The following is a 13,160-nucleotide window of genomic DNA, read 5'->3' as shown; positions in this document are numbered from 1 at the left end:
AAAAATGAATACTAACATTTAATGTAAAATTGTGGGAAGTGGATAATTGTAATAAGAAAATGTTGTATCTTTAGAAAGTCAAACAACAAAGTTTGTGGTGGGGGTAATTGAAGGTATGAATCATTTAAATGGGTTTGAGGGAAGAGATGTTAATCAGCCGGTTTCAATCGGAAGAGATGTCAAAATAATCAGTTTTGTCGGGTGAAAAACATCAAAACATTAAGACCTGCCACCGACTGATTAATTGCTACAGGTTGTTCGAATTCAATTTTATCGGATACATTGAATTTGAGTTGGTAATAATTTTTTGAACCGCCTAATGTAACCACATTTTTGTAACCGGCAATGTGATATCAATTAAGATTTTTTTTTTGAAATGTAACATCAAGTAAGATAATTTATGAACTAAGCAAAAAAGACAAAGAAAAATATATATATATATATATATATATGCAGAGCGACAACTCAATTTTTTGTTGGATTCTATTTTCATATAACCAATTACAATTTATTGTTATACCAACATTTCTTGAAACCAGGAAGACTCTACGAGTGGCGACATCTTACTTTACCTAGTATTATAGAAAATAATAAAAGTACTATGTAAGTACTCAAGTAGGTAGGTTTAGAAATGTTTCTATAAGGCCTAAATAAATAAAAAAGTGGGGTAACCCTATTGCCTTAACTTTTGCTTTTAGAAAATTTTTATTTACTTCAATCATATTGTCTTATACATGCAATTATGCAAAGGAGATCTGAATATTTTTAATTGAAATTTTAGTAAATAATTTTAACTAATTTTATAGATTTGTTTTTTTTTTTATCATATAGGTATTTTCTCTGTTTATTATCCCGCTTCAAAACTATTGATGATAAGTATCACATAGTTTGGATTTTTTTTTTACATCGGAAAAATAAATTATATTCTCCAGGGATTGAACCATAAACCTACCTAACCAACTTTTATGTTCTTTAACTCTTACCACTTGAGCTATCATTCGAAGAGTAATATTTTAATTGGCTAAAATATGTGCACAATATGTGCACGATTCACTAAATTGTACGAGAGTAATGTTTAAATTGTTATTTTATGAATTTTAGAAAAAGAGAGAATAATATACATGCGTTAATGGTGTAAAAAAATGTCTTTTCTTAGCCATGTAATAAAAAAAATCAACAATAAATGTATATTATAAAACAATGGGTCTCATCTGAGGTGGTTGTGAGCTTTGCTAGGTAAAGTGTTATTGAAATTATATTTAAGTCATTTTTAAAACAAATCTCATATAGTTTGAAAATCAATAAATTTCTTTTTTATCGTTCTTTCACCTCTCCGGATCTATTCTTCCTCTCTCGAACGAACGTCCCTGGTTTCTCGGTCATTGGCTTAGTTGTTGGACCCCACCTTGTATTCTCTCTCCTTCACTCCCTCTTTCTCTCATATCCGCTCTACTCGTGTCTGTTCCCCCTCCAACTTGGAGGAGATTGATATGTATTGTGAAGATGTAAGAAGAAAGAACTAATGCAAATGGTATATGGTAATTAGGTGTTGGCTGCGATTGGTTGTAGAATAGGATATGATGTTGATTGTTCGGTTCGAGAATTGCAATCAACTCAACCCACATCCATAATCCAATACATGACGCGATATGCTTCTTAGATAAATATTGGTTGTTGATAACCCATCACAAGATTTTTTATATAATTCCTTATGAAACCCCTCAGTTGCGATTGATTGTCGCATATGATGCTGAGAATTTTTTTATCTTTTGGAATAAGTTTTTCTAACCGCATATGATTTAATTCTATCATCCACATAAGACTATGGAAGCATGGAAAACAAACAAGAAGAAAGAAAATTGCATAATGCGAAAGAAAGACCAATGCTAGGCTTAAATAATAAAGAAATAATAAAATGCTAACCTTGTAGACGCCCTTGCTCAAATATGAAGCTGATGGCCTATTTGATCACTTGTTGACAATGTTCGGAAGTTCATTCAGCCAAGAGTAACAATTGCATCCATATCGCATAGCGCATCTTAGGTCGTATGCAAATGATGAACAACTTATAGACAAGCACACATTGAGTAATCACGGGCGGCGAAAACAACTAGGTTTAAAGGCTTATGTGAGCAGAGGAAAAAGTAATTATGGCCCTTAATATAGACAAGGTAAATGCATGGTAAAATTTAGCGGCTTTATAAAGAGGTGAAGGTTATGGTGAAAATTTGATTCATCGGGATCATGATGGTAAAGAGAAAAAATTGACCGACAATAACCGTTTATACAATATTTTTAAGTTTTTAGTGGTTTATAAAATTAAGGTATATCACTTACTTTCTCTCATTTTCTCCCTCTCTATTGAAAACATCGACTTTGGCCAATACAACGCCATGCAGGTAGTTGAAGATGTCAAATATCTACACAATTCATTTATAAAGCATATCAGAAAACAAACTAGTCTAATGAGTTGCGATAAGATGCTACTAATTTTTTATATGTTAGAAATAGAACTAAGAGGGGGGATAAAGAGATGATACAAATCATGTCTGTATGAAAAAAAAGAGTTTTGAGCCACGAAACTTTCACCTGCGAATCGATTCATATTCCTTTTCTCCATGGTTCTTGATATCAGTTAAAACCACCCCATCCCACTCATCATTCACAAACGCATTCACATATCTCAAGATTCATAATACCACTATATAATTAGTCAATTTAATATGGAAACTTAAACAATTTCGTTGGATTTTCTTACTCACCAACTCGCCCTTTAATAAAACTCTGACTCGATAGGCCATGAGTGGGGGCAGAGTGAGCTGACACGTCATCCCCCTTATTTTTCTATACTTTGTTGACTTTTCTGCAACAATGGAGTTTTAGGTGATGTTTCACCTCGCTTTGGTCTTTTTTCAACACAACCCGCAACTCGCTACGCGATAAACAAGACAAATTATGGTTTGCAAAAAATATATAGTTTGGTGATTTTTGCTAGGTAAAATGTTGTTGAAATTATATTTAAGTCACTTTTAAAACAAATCTCATATAGTTTGAAAACCAATAAATTTCTTATTTATCGTTCTCTCACCTCTTCGAATCTATTCCTCTCTCGAACGAACGTCCCTAGTTTCTCGGTCATTGGCATAGTTGTTGGACCACACTTTGTATTCTCTCTCCTTCACTCCCTCTTTCTCTCTTATCCGCTCTAGTCGTGTTTGTTACCCTCCTCCTCCAACTACTTGGAGGAGATTGATATGTATTTTGAAGATGTAAGAAAAAAGAACTAATGCAAATGGTTTATGGTAATTACGTGTTGGCGGCGATTGGTTGTAAAATAGGATATAATGTTGGTTGTTCGGTTCGAGGATTGAAATCAACTCAACCCACCGCCATAATCCAATACATGACACGATATGCTTCTTAGATAAATATTGGTTGTTGATAACCCATCACAATATTTTTTTTTTTTTAATTCCTTATGAAACCCCTGAGTTGCGATTGATTGTCGCATATGATGCTGAGAATTTTTTATCTTTTGGAATAAGTTTTTCTAATCACATATGATTTAATTCTATCATCCACATAAGACCATGGAAGCATGGAAAACAAACAAGAAGAAAGAAAATTGCATAATGCGAAAGAAAGACAAATGCTAGGCGTGAATAATAAAATGCTAACCGTGTAGACGCCCTTGCTCAAATATGAAGCTGATGGCTTGTTTGATTGTTGACAGCATTCAGAAGTTCATTCAGCCAAGAGTAACAATTGCATCCATATCGCATGGCGCATCTTAGGTCGTATGTAAATGATGAACAACTTATAATCAAGCACACATTGAGTAGTCACGGGCGGCGAAAACAACTAGGTTTAAAGACTTATGTGAGCAAAGGAAAAAGTAATTATAGCCTCTTAATATAGACAAGGTAAATACATGGTAAATTTAGTGGTTTTATAAAGAGGTGAAAGTTATGGTGAAAATTGATTCATCGGGATCATGATGGGAAAGAGAAAAAATTGACCGACAATAACCGTTTATACAATATTTTTAAGTTTTAGTGGTTTACAAAATTAAGGTACATCGCTTACTTTCTCTCATTTTCTCCCTCTCTATTGAAAACATCGACTTTGGCCAATACGACTCCATGCAGGTAGTCGAAGATGTCAAATATCTACATAATTCACTTATAAAGCATATCCGAAAACAAACTAGTCTAATGAGTTTCTCTAAGATGCTACTAAGTTTTTATATTTGTTAGAAATAGAATTAAGAGGGAGGAGAGAGATGATACAAATCATGTCTCTAAGAAAAAAAAAAGAGTTTTGAGCCACTAAACTTTCACCTGTGAATCGATTTATATTCCTTTTCTCCATGGTTCCTGACACTAATTATAACCTCCCCATCCTACTCATCATTCACATATCTCAAGATTCATAATACCCTTACATAGTTAGTCAATTCAATATGGAAATTTAAACAATTTTGTTGGAGTCTCTTACTCACCAACTCGCCCCTGAATAAACCTCTGACTCGATAGGCCATGAGTGGGGGCAGAGTGAGCTGACACGTCATCCCCCTTATTTTTCCATACTTGGACTTTTCTGCAACAAAGTCGTTTTAGATGATGTTTCACCTATCTTTGGCCTTTTTTCAACATTTGTTTCATTTTTTTTTCAACACAACCTGCAACTCACTACACGATAAATTATGGTTTCCAAAAAGGAATACTAATTAGTTTGCCACTTTTAACGAGTTAATGACAACGGAATTGCAGGTTAACCTGTTTTACCACCTTCACAAAAAATAACTCTAAAATTTTCCTTTCAAACTCATTTGGTGATATTCATCCTTTCTATCTACTAAAATCGTCATTTTCCCTCCACTAAAATTTGTCATCTCCGTCACAGCACTTGAAAACAAAGAGGAAAAAAGACTCACAATTTAATGAAATCAACATTTGATAAAAAAATATGATAATAGAAATAACAAATATTTCATTGTGAAAACCAAGAGGATTAAAAAATAAAATGAAAATTTGAACTTTTGGTGTCATGTCTATTTCTCTTGGTATTCACATTATTTGTGTTACCCTCACATAAAGTTTCCTTGTTTTGTTTCTCACTGCATAGAGGTGTTTCAAGGTTGAAACAACTAACTAATAACTTTATCTTAAGATACCTCTGTCTCCCTTTGTCTCTGTTAGGGTTTTGACCCCTTGGGGTTTTGACTCACTTTGACTCAGTGGAGTTATTGCAGCCTCCAATCTCTGTATTGGTTTTTGTCTCCCTCATCGTGGAGTTCTGGTTCGTTTGATACGGTATGGAGGAATGGGATAACCTTGAGTTCTCTGCAGAAGAAAGTGAAGCTCTTGATCTGGGAGCTAGCAGCGGATATCGGAACGTGATCCAAAACACGGTGGTTGGGAAAGTCTGGACGGTGGAAACATACAATGTTCGAGCCTTCAAAAACACTATCCTCAGCATCTGAAAGACAAGGGGAGCTGTAGAAATAACAGATCTTGCATAAAACTTGTTCTCCTTCAAGTTCATGACAGCGAGAGATAGAGACCAGATCCTGAATGGCCAACCATGGAACTTCAATGGCCATGTCATCGCTCTCCAAGCCATAACAGGGGAAGAGCAACCATCAGAACTGAACCCCCATCTCTGCCCAATATGGGTCAGAATCTATAACCTACCCCTAAATCTGAGAGATGAACAATCAGTCCTTAGAATCGGAAGCTGCTTGGGGAAATTTCTGGACTATGACAAATCAGAGGAATGTCTAATGGGGAAATATGCACGAGCAAGAGTCATGGTGGACTTACAGAAACCACTTAAGAGGGGCACTAACATCAAAGTTGCACAGAACAGGAATGGTAAGATCTTCTTCAAATATGAGAGATAGCCTGATTTTTGCTATGTGTGTGGAATGTTAGGTCATACCATCAAATCCTGCCCAGATAATGATGACAACCAAGAGGAGGAGGAAAACCAAACCTGGCCTTTTGGTAAATGGATGAGAGCATCCCCAAAAAATATCACAAGGGTGAGAAAATATGGGTATGCAGAAACTGGAAAACTGTTGAAGAAGACGTTGTTCAATGAAAATGAAAATGAAGGAAACAAAGGGGAAGGGAACAACCAAGCTGAACAGGAAAATCAACCAGAACCTACAGAACAAGCAGAGAAAGGTAACTCTAATAGTTGTGATGAACATATAACAGCTCAGAGTCTGGAATGTGTAGCTGAAGTTTTACAACAAATCAAGCTCTCCCCAATAGCCAGCCAGCAACACACAACAGAGGGTCCTGACAAGCAAGCTGAAAGAGAGACACAGTCCAATGAAGACTCCCCAAGCCCAACTGAAATCAAGAAGCCAAGTGGACTGAAAAACTGGAAGAAGCTTATTAGAGAAAACAAAGGTTCCCCCACAATAACAATAGGAAATTGTGTAGGAGGGAAAAGGACCGAGATGGAAATTGATGGAGAAGAGGATGGAGAGCAAGGAGGGGAGAAAAAACACAGAACTGATATGGTTATTGATGAAGGATCGGCGGTGCTGGACGACCAGCATTGCCGGGAGCAATGAAAACAATTAGCTGGAACTGCCGGGGGGTTGGGAGTCCCCGGACAGTTAAAGTACTTCAGCGTATTATTAAAGCTGAAGACCCCGATATAGTCTTCCTAATGGAGACGCATAAGAAGAACGGAGAACTGAAAAACATTGTAGCTAGATTGGGTTTCAAGAACCATCTAGGGGTGGAATGTAGAGGTGAAGGAAGATCAAGTGGGGGTGGTTTAGCCCTGCTTTGGAAGGAGGATTTCAATATAGACATAATCTCCTACTCCCTCCACCATATCACAGCTAGTCACACTAATGCAGACCAGATTACATGCTTCCTTACTGGTTTCTATGGCTATCCGGAGAGCCAAAACAAAATCAAATCATGGGATCTATTGGTAAGACTAAAGGGGGAAACCTCTGGACCATGGATGTGCTTTGGGGATTTTAATGAAATTACTTCCAACGCTGAAAAGAAAGGAGGAATTGACAGGCCAATAGAGCATATGAAGAAGTTTGTTCGCTGTCTTAACCAGTGTGGTTTAGAAGACATGGGATTCCAGGGAGATCCTTTCACTTGGTGTAATGGAAGGAAGGATGAGGCTCACATACAGGAAAGATTAGACAGAGGCGTAATATCCCAATCTTTCAAGGAAATTTGGCCAGCCTCCTCTGTTCAACATCTTCTGAGGTACAACTCAGATCATGCTCCACTCCTCATAACAGTAACAAGCCAACCAATTGAAGAAGGAAAGAAAAAGAAGAAAAAACTTTTCAGATTTGAGCAACATCTTACCTTGAACCATGAGCTAGCTTTCCACCTGAGACAAGCCTGGCAAAGCGGAGGGGACAATGCGGAACAGAAACTTGCACAAGCAAAGGAAACAATTATGGCACTTGAAACAGAATTTGGCAGCATTAGGAAAAAACTCCATGATCTGGAACAGAGATTAAAAGCAACTCAAAAATGGAATCCCACAGAGGAGAATATAATGAGAAGAAAAGAGATGGAAAATGAGTTTGCAGAACTGATGGGGAGGGAAGAACTGTACTGGAGGCAGAGGTCAAGAGCAACATGGCTAAAAGAGGGAGATAAAAACACCAGCTTCTTCCATGGGAAAGCCAACCAACGCCAAAAGCAAAACAGAATAGCAAGAATTCGAGATGACCATGGAAATTGGGTTTATAAACAGGACCAAGTCACTACAGCCTTCTCCAACTACTTTGAGGGTATCTTCAAGAGCTCACAACCAAATAACATAGAGGAAGTGTGCCAGAAAATTCAGAACAAGCTCAACCAGGAAATGAGGGAGCATCTCGAAGAGGAATTTACAGCAGATGAGGTAGCCTATGCTTTAAATCAGATGCACCCTTTGAAAGCTCCTGGACCGGATGGATTTCCAGCCCTTTTCTACCAAAAGTATTGGAAATTAGTGGGTGGAGATGTCACAAGTCAAGTGCTAGAAATTCTGAACAAAGGAGTGGATCCCGCAAGCCTCAATCAGACTTTCATATGCCTCATTCCGAAGGTTAAAGCTCCAGAAAACCCCATGGAATTCAGACCTATAAGCTTATGCAACGTCATAATGAAACTTGTGACAAAGTGCATAGCAAATAGAATCAAAGACGTCCTTGGAGAAGTAGTTGGAGAGCAGCAAAGTGCCTTTATTCCCGGAAGACTAATCACGGATAATGCTCTAACCGGCTTTGAAGTTTTCCACTACATGAAGAAGAAAAGAAAAGGGAAGAAAGGGTACATGGCACTCAAGCTCGATATGTCAAAGGCCTATGACAGAATAGAGTGGGATTTTCTGAAACAGGTTCTCACTACTATGGGATTCCCCTCAAAAATCACTGAGCTCATCTCCATATGTGTCTCCTCTGTATCCTACTCTCTTCTTGTCAATGGAGAGCCCTCCCCTCCCTTCTCCCCTCAGAGAGGCCTCAGACAGGGTGACCCACTCTCACCTTACCTATTCATACTCTGTGTAGAAGCTTTCTCCGGATTAATCTCAAACCAAATCCGATTGAGAAACCTCCATGGAATCAAGGTAGCGAGAGGAGCCCCCCCCATTAACCATTTGTTCTTCGCAGATGATAGTCTAATTTTCAGTCGGGCAACACAAGAGGAGGCATCAAGCTTACTAGATGTGATCAGGCAGTACGAACAAGCTTCAGGACAACTTGTAAACATGGACAAATCAGAGATTTCTTTCAGCCGAAATGTACCACAAACCAGTATGGATACGATCCGGAATAGGATGGGAGTAAAGGCGGTGATTGTCCACGACAAGTATCTTGGTTTGCCCACTGTCATTGGTCACTCAAAGAAAGCGATTTTTGGAAAGATTCAAGAGAGAGTGTGGAGAAAATTGAAAGGATGGAAGGAAAAGACGCTATCCAAAGCAGGTAAAGAGATCCTCATCAAGGCGGTGGCACAAGCGATTCCCAGCTATGTCATGAGCTGTTTTAAGCTACCAAATGGTATATGCTCCAAAATTGAAAGCCTTCTTGCAAACTTTTGGTGGGGACAGAAGGAAAATGAAAGGAAAATACACTGGGCAGCATGGCAACATCTGTGTAAACCAAAAAACAGAGGCGACTTGGGCTTTAGAAATTTGGAGGACTTCAATAGAGCACTTTTAGCAAAGCAAGCTTGGCGGCTATTAAACTCAGAAAAATCACTGCTGTACAAGGTTTGGAAAGCAAAATATTTCCCAAAATGTGATTTGTTAAAAGCTGGTGTGGGCTATCAACCAAGCTATGCTTGGCGTAGTGTGTGGGGAACACTGAAATTCATCGAGGAAGGTTGTAAATGGAGCATTGGGAATGGAAAGAAAGTAAGTATATGGAAAGACCCGTGGCTTCCAGGACCTGATAGTGGCTATGTTCGAACCCAAGTTGTCCCAGAATTTGCTCATGAGAAAGTATCAGATTTAAGACTTTGGGAAGGAGGAAGCTGGAACATCTCCAAGATAGACCAATTGTTCAATCCAGCAGAAGCTCAATTAATTAAATCCATTCGCTTGAGCTGGAGGGATTCTGAAGATAAGTTGATTTGGAGATGGAGCAGGGATGGAATGTTCTCAGTAAAATCAGCCTATTATCAAATTCAAAGCCAAAAGATTGCTGCTACTGCAAGTGGTTCAAACAGCCCATCTTTCTCATGGAAGACTTTGTGGCGTGTCAAAATCCAGAACAAGGTAAAACACTTCATGTACAGAGTTATTAACAACCTTACTCCTTGTCGTGCCAATCTTGCCAGAAGAGGAATTCAGATTCAGGAACAGTGTGCACTGTGCAGTCAAGATGTGGTAGAAACACAAGACCACTTATTTCTCCAATGTTCCTGGGCAAGGGCAGCATGGTTCCACCATTCCTTGGGCCTTCGTATGGATTTGGTACAAACTAGCTTCCTTGAGTGGCTCCAAAGCTTTTGTGCCAATCAAGAAGATGAGATAGTTGCACAAGTGTTCCACGGGACCTGGGCTATATGGAAAGCAAGAAACGAAAGCTTGTTCAACAATGTCCAAGTTCACCCAGCTACAGCAATGGAAAAAGCCCAGAACCTGCTGGCGGAGTGGAAAGAAGCTCAAGAACACCATGCTCCATGCGTACAAGAGAAAAGGCCACAACAATGGAGTGCACCAAGCCAAGGGAGAATTAAAATTAATGTAGATGCTGGGTGGTCGGGACCACACTCTACAGGGCTCGGTTTTGTAGCAAGGGACCACAGAGGAATCATAATGCTCGCTGGAACCTGCCTAGAAGCTCAACGCTTGGATCCCCTTATTGCTGAAGCTATGGCTCTTCGCTGGAGCCTACACACAGCCTTGGAAGTGAGTTTAGATAGTGTGATCTTTAAATTGGACTCTATCTCTGTGGTCAAAGCAATGAGAACCAATTCAAGCCTCTGGACTATCCAAAACCTTATGTAGGATTGTATCTATCTAGCTAGTCTATTTACCTCTATTTCCTTCAATCATGTATCCCGTAATGCAAATGTACCTGCTCATACTCTTGCTTCTTTGGCCTGCTCTTATAATACCAAGTTGTGGTGGGATGTTCCACCTCCTGAAATAGAGCAGGCCCTCTTTGTAGATGCTGCTTTGTCTGATTAATGAGAAAAGGCGAACTTTCATTCAAAAAAAAAAGGTTGAAACAACTAAGGTGGAAGGGTTGGCGGCTTTGTAATGAAATTATGAAAAGAGAAATTTATGTGGCCATTTGTGGCGGTAACAAGGGTGGTAAGGGTGGTGATAGTTTGATGGATGTTCACGCAAAGTCCTAGAGATCAAGCTATATGTGGACATCAAAGATAGGCCAATTACTCGCCTTAGGGAGATGGGATAGGTGAAGATGATCTCAACATTTGCTAGGTTATTTTGAACTCTTTATTTGAATCTTCCTCAGTGTCAAACTTCGCCATAAAAAAGTCATATCAATGTCCAAAATCTCCATAAAACTTCTACATGTTTGCCAATTTTGATTTCATAGTCCTGAACCCCAACTTCTTTCATGCCGACACACCACTAGGGCCTCCTTCCATGGGGGCACACATCTCAATTATCACAGATTTGTATACCAACATTTTAGGTAGTAGATATTTACCACTCACAAACTCTACCTTCATCTTTCCTTGTTTGAATATGTGTTCGCATTACTTTGGTGGTGTAGCCGAGGCCCCTCCCTTTAACTTATCCCTTGATGACATGCTTTTGCGTTGCTCTTCTTTATTCGTCGTTTGTTTTTTGCAGCCATGAACACTGTAACACCCCGATTTCGGTGGCGTCACTTTAGTAACCAAAAGTAAACTTAATGCGGAAAAACGTGAAATATTTTTTTTTTCGATAATAACTAAGACAAGACTGAATTAAATAAAACTCAAAAGCGAAAAGCAATAGAACTAATATACAATATATAAACAGCCCCCGCTGTAAGTAACAACCTCGTCACGAGTAACCTCCAGTGACGGAAAGAAAAGTGCAACGCCCGTAGGCAATATATACAAACCAAATGAAAAGGGTGAAGTGCCCGCAACACCATCCCTCAAAACTGAGAATCAGCTGACCCAATGGCCTGAAAATAAGACCTCCTAAGTCCAACCAACTCTCTGTGATTCCCGTAAGGAAACCACACAAAAAGCTATAGGCGGATCTACCCTGTCCCCTAAGTAACAAATGAAGCAAGACTGTCAGAGCTAAAACTCTACTCCTACACTAATCCTAACTCGAGGAGCTCATACCAACACTCAAAACTATGTGCTAGCATGATCGTCGTCTGAATCAGAATCCAGAACGACCAAGTCTACCAGCCCTATCCGTCCTCCCCTCGCAACCGCAGTGCGCTCCGATGCTGGACTCACGGGCTTAGGGCCCGAACCCTGATCATCAATGATCGCAACAGAGGGTGCACTAGACCCTGCCGAAGGCACTCCCACTGGAATCTCCTCTGAGGGATCCTCCTCCTCTGAAGATGACGGTGGCGGCGGTGCTCCTCCGAATCCTGGTCCGCAGTGAACGCCCGGTGGCAAGTTGAAGCTGATAGAGCATCGCCTCAACACTCCTGACCTCAAGAGTCCTCCACTGTCCACGTGGTCCTCCATGATGCGCCCCGAATACGTCGCTCGGTGGCTCGCGGGGTCAACCACCCACGACCCGGGGTCGTCCTGATCTATCATCTCGTACCTAATCCCCCCCGAAGGGTGGACCATGGTGAACCAGTCCGCAATATTCATCTGACAAAAGGCGTTGTCCGCCAAAGCACACACAGAATACGCGAGGGTCAACTCTACAGAACTATGTAGATAATAAACCCAATAGGTACAAATAATAGATAGCCACTTAGGCTTATAGCTAAAGATGTCATTCCTAGGGTTGCATGTTCCACAATAACATAAACACAATAATAGCAGATAGCATGTTCCAAATAGGTTTAACAATTACCAATCACACTCAACAACTAAATTAGTATGCATGTTGCATGATATGTATGCAGGTTAACCCAGTCAACCACATGCATTCCGGAAAGGGATGGACATCAAACGGATCAGCCCTAACACCAGCCACGGTGGAGCCAATTCGGCCCGCGTGCCTCTTACTCCAACAGGGGTAGTCAGATCAGCAGTAAACCCGTAGGTAGGGGTGGGAATAGGCCAGGCCAGGCCAGGCTTTACGTAAATAGGCCTGGCCTACTTAAAAAATTTTAGGCCTAAGCCTGGCCTTTTATCTATCAGAGGCTTTTTTTTTTGCCTGGCCTGGCCTTTTTAAAAGCCTGGCCTGGCCTGGTAGCCTATTTAAAAGCCTATTTTATAATAATCTTTAAATAGGCCAACAAGCCTACATGTAAATAGGCCGGCCTATAATTTTTTAAGCAACAATATTGATAAAAACAAAAGAAAAAATTCCTGTATTTGTCTAAGATACAATATGTTGTCCAAAGAATAACTTCAATTATTCTAAAGCTGCCAAAGTGCACTATAACAAATGCTTACAACTCTTCAAGGATCTGACTACATAAAATGATATCATATGCATTGTTACCAACAATCAAAATGTCATAGGACCTGGGTAATTCAAAAATTCTTCAAGAGTTCTTA

At 39.6% G+C, this 13,160-nt stretch overlaps 1 protein-coding gene across 1 annotated transcript; it reads left to right on the top strand.

Moving 5' to 3' along the window:
• Nucleotides 1-5,545: 5,545 nt before the first annotated feature.
• On the top strand, nucleotides 5,546-6,589 carry LOC130732119 (uncharacterized). Its single transcript, XM_057584231.1, has 2 exons — nucleotides 5,546-5,876; nucleotides 5,937-6,589. Exons 1-2 carry the CDS (start codon nucleotides 5,546-5,548, stop codon nucleotides 6,587-6,589), a joined length of 984 nt encoding a protein of 327 aa, XP_057440214.1.
• Nucleotides 6,590-13,160: the final 6,571 nt, after the last annotated feature.

This window comes from Lotus japonicus, chromosome 1, assembly GCF_012489685.1.
Source record: "Lotus japonicus ecotype B-129 chromosome 1, LjGifu_v1.2".
NCBI lineage: Eukaryota > Viridiplantae > Streptophyta > Magnoliopsida > Fabales > Fabaceae > Lotus > Lotus japonicus.
Note: the sequence above shows the minus strand (reverse complement) of the source record. Positions and strands in the feature narration are given on the sequence as shown.

Excerpts from the sequence above, each read along its gene's own strand:
- LOC130732119 (XM_057584231.1), top strand. The coding sequence starts at position 5,546 with ATGACAGCGAGAGATAGAGACCAGATCCTGAATGGCCAACCATGGAAC. Across the intron at positions 5,877-5,936 it reads AGTTGCACAGAACAGGAATG|GTCATACCATCAAATCCTGC; the intron begins GTAAGATCTTCT and ends GTGGAATGTTAG.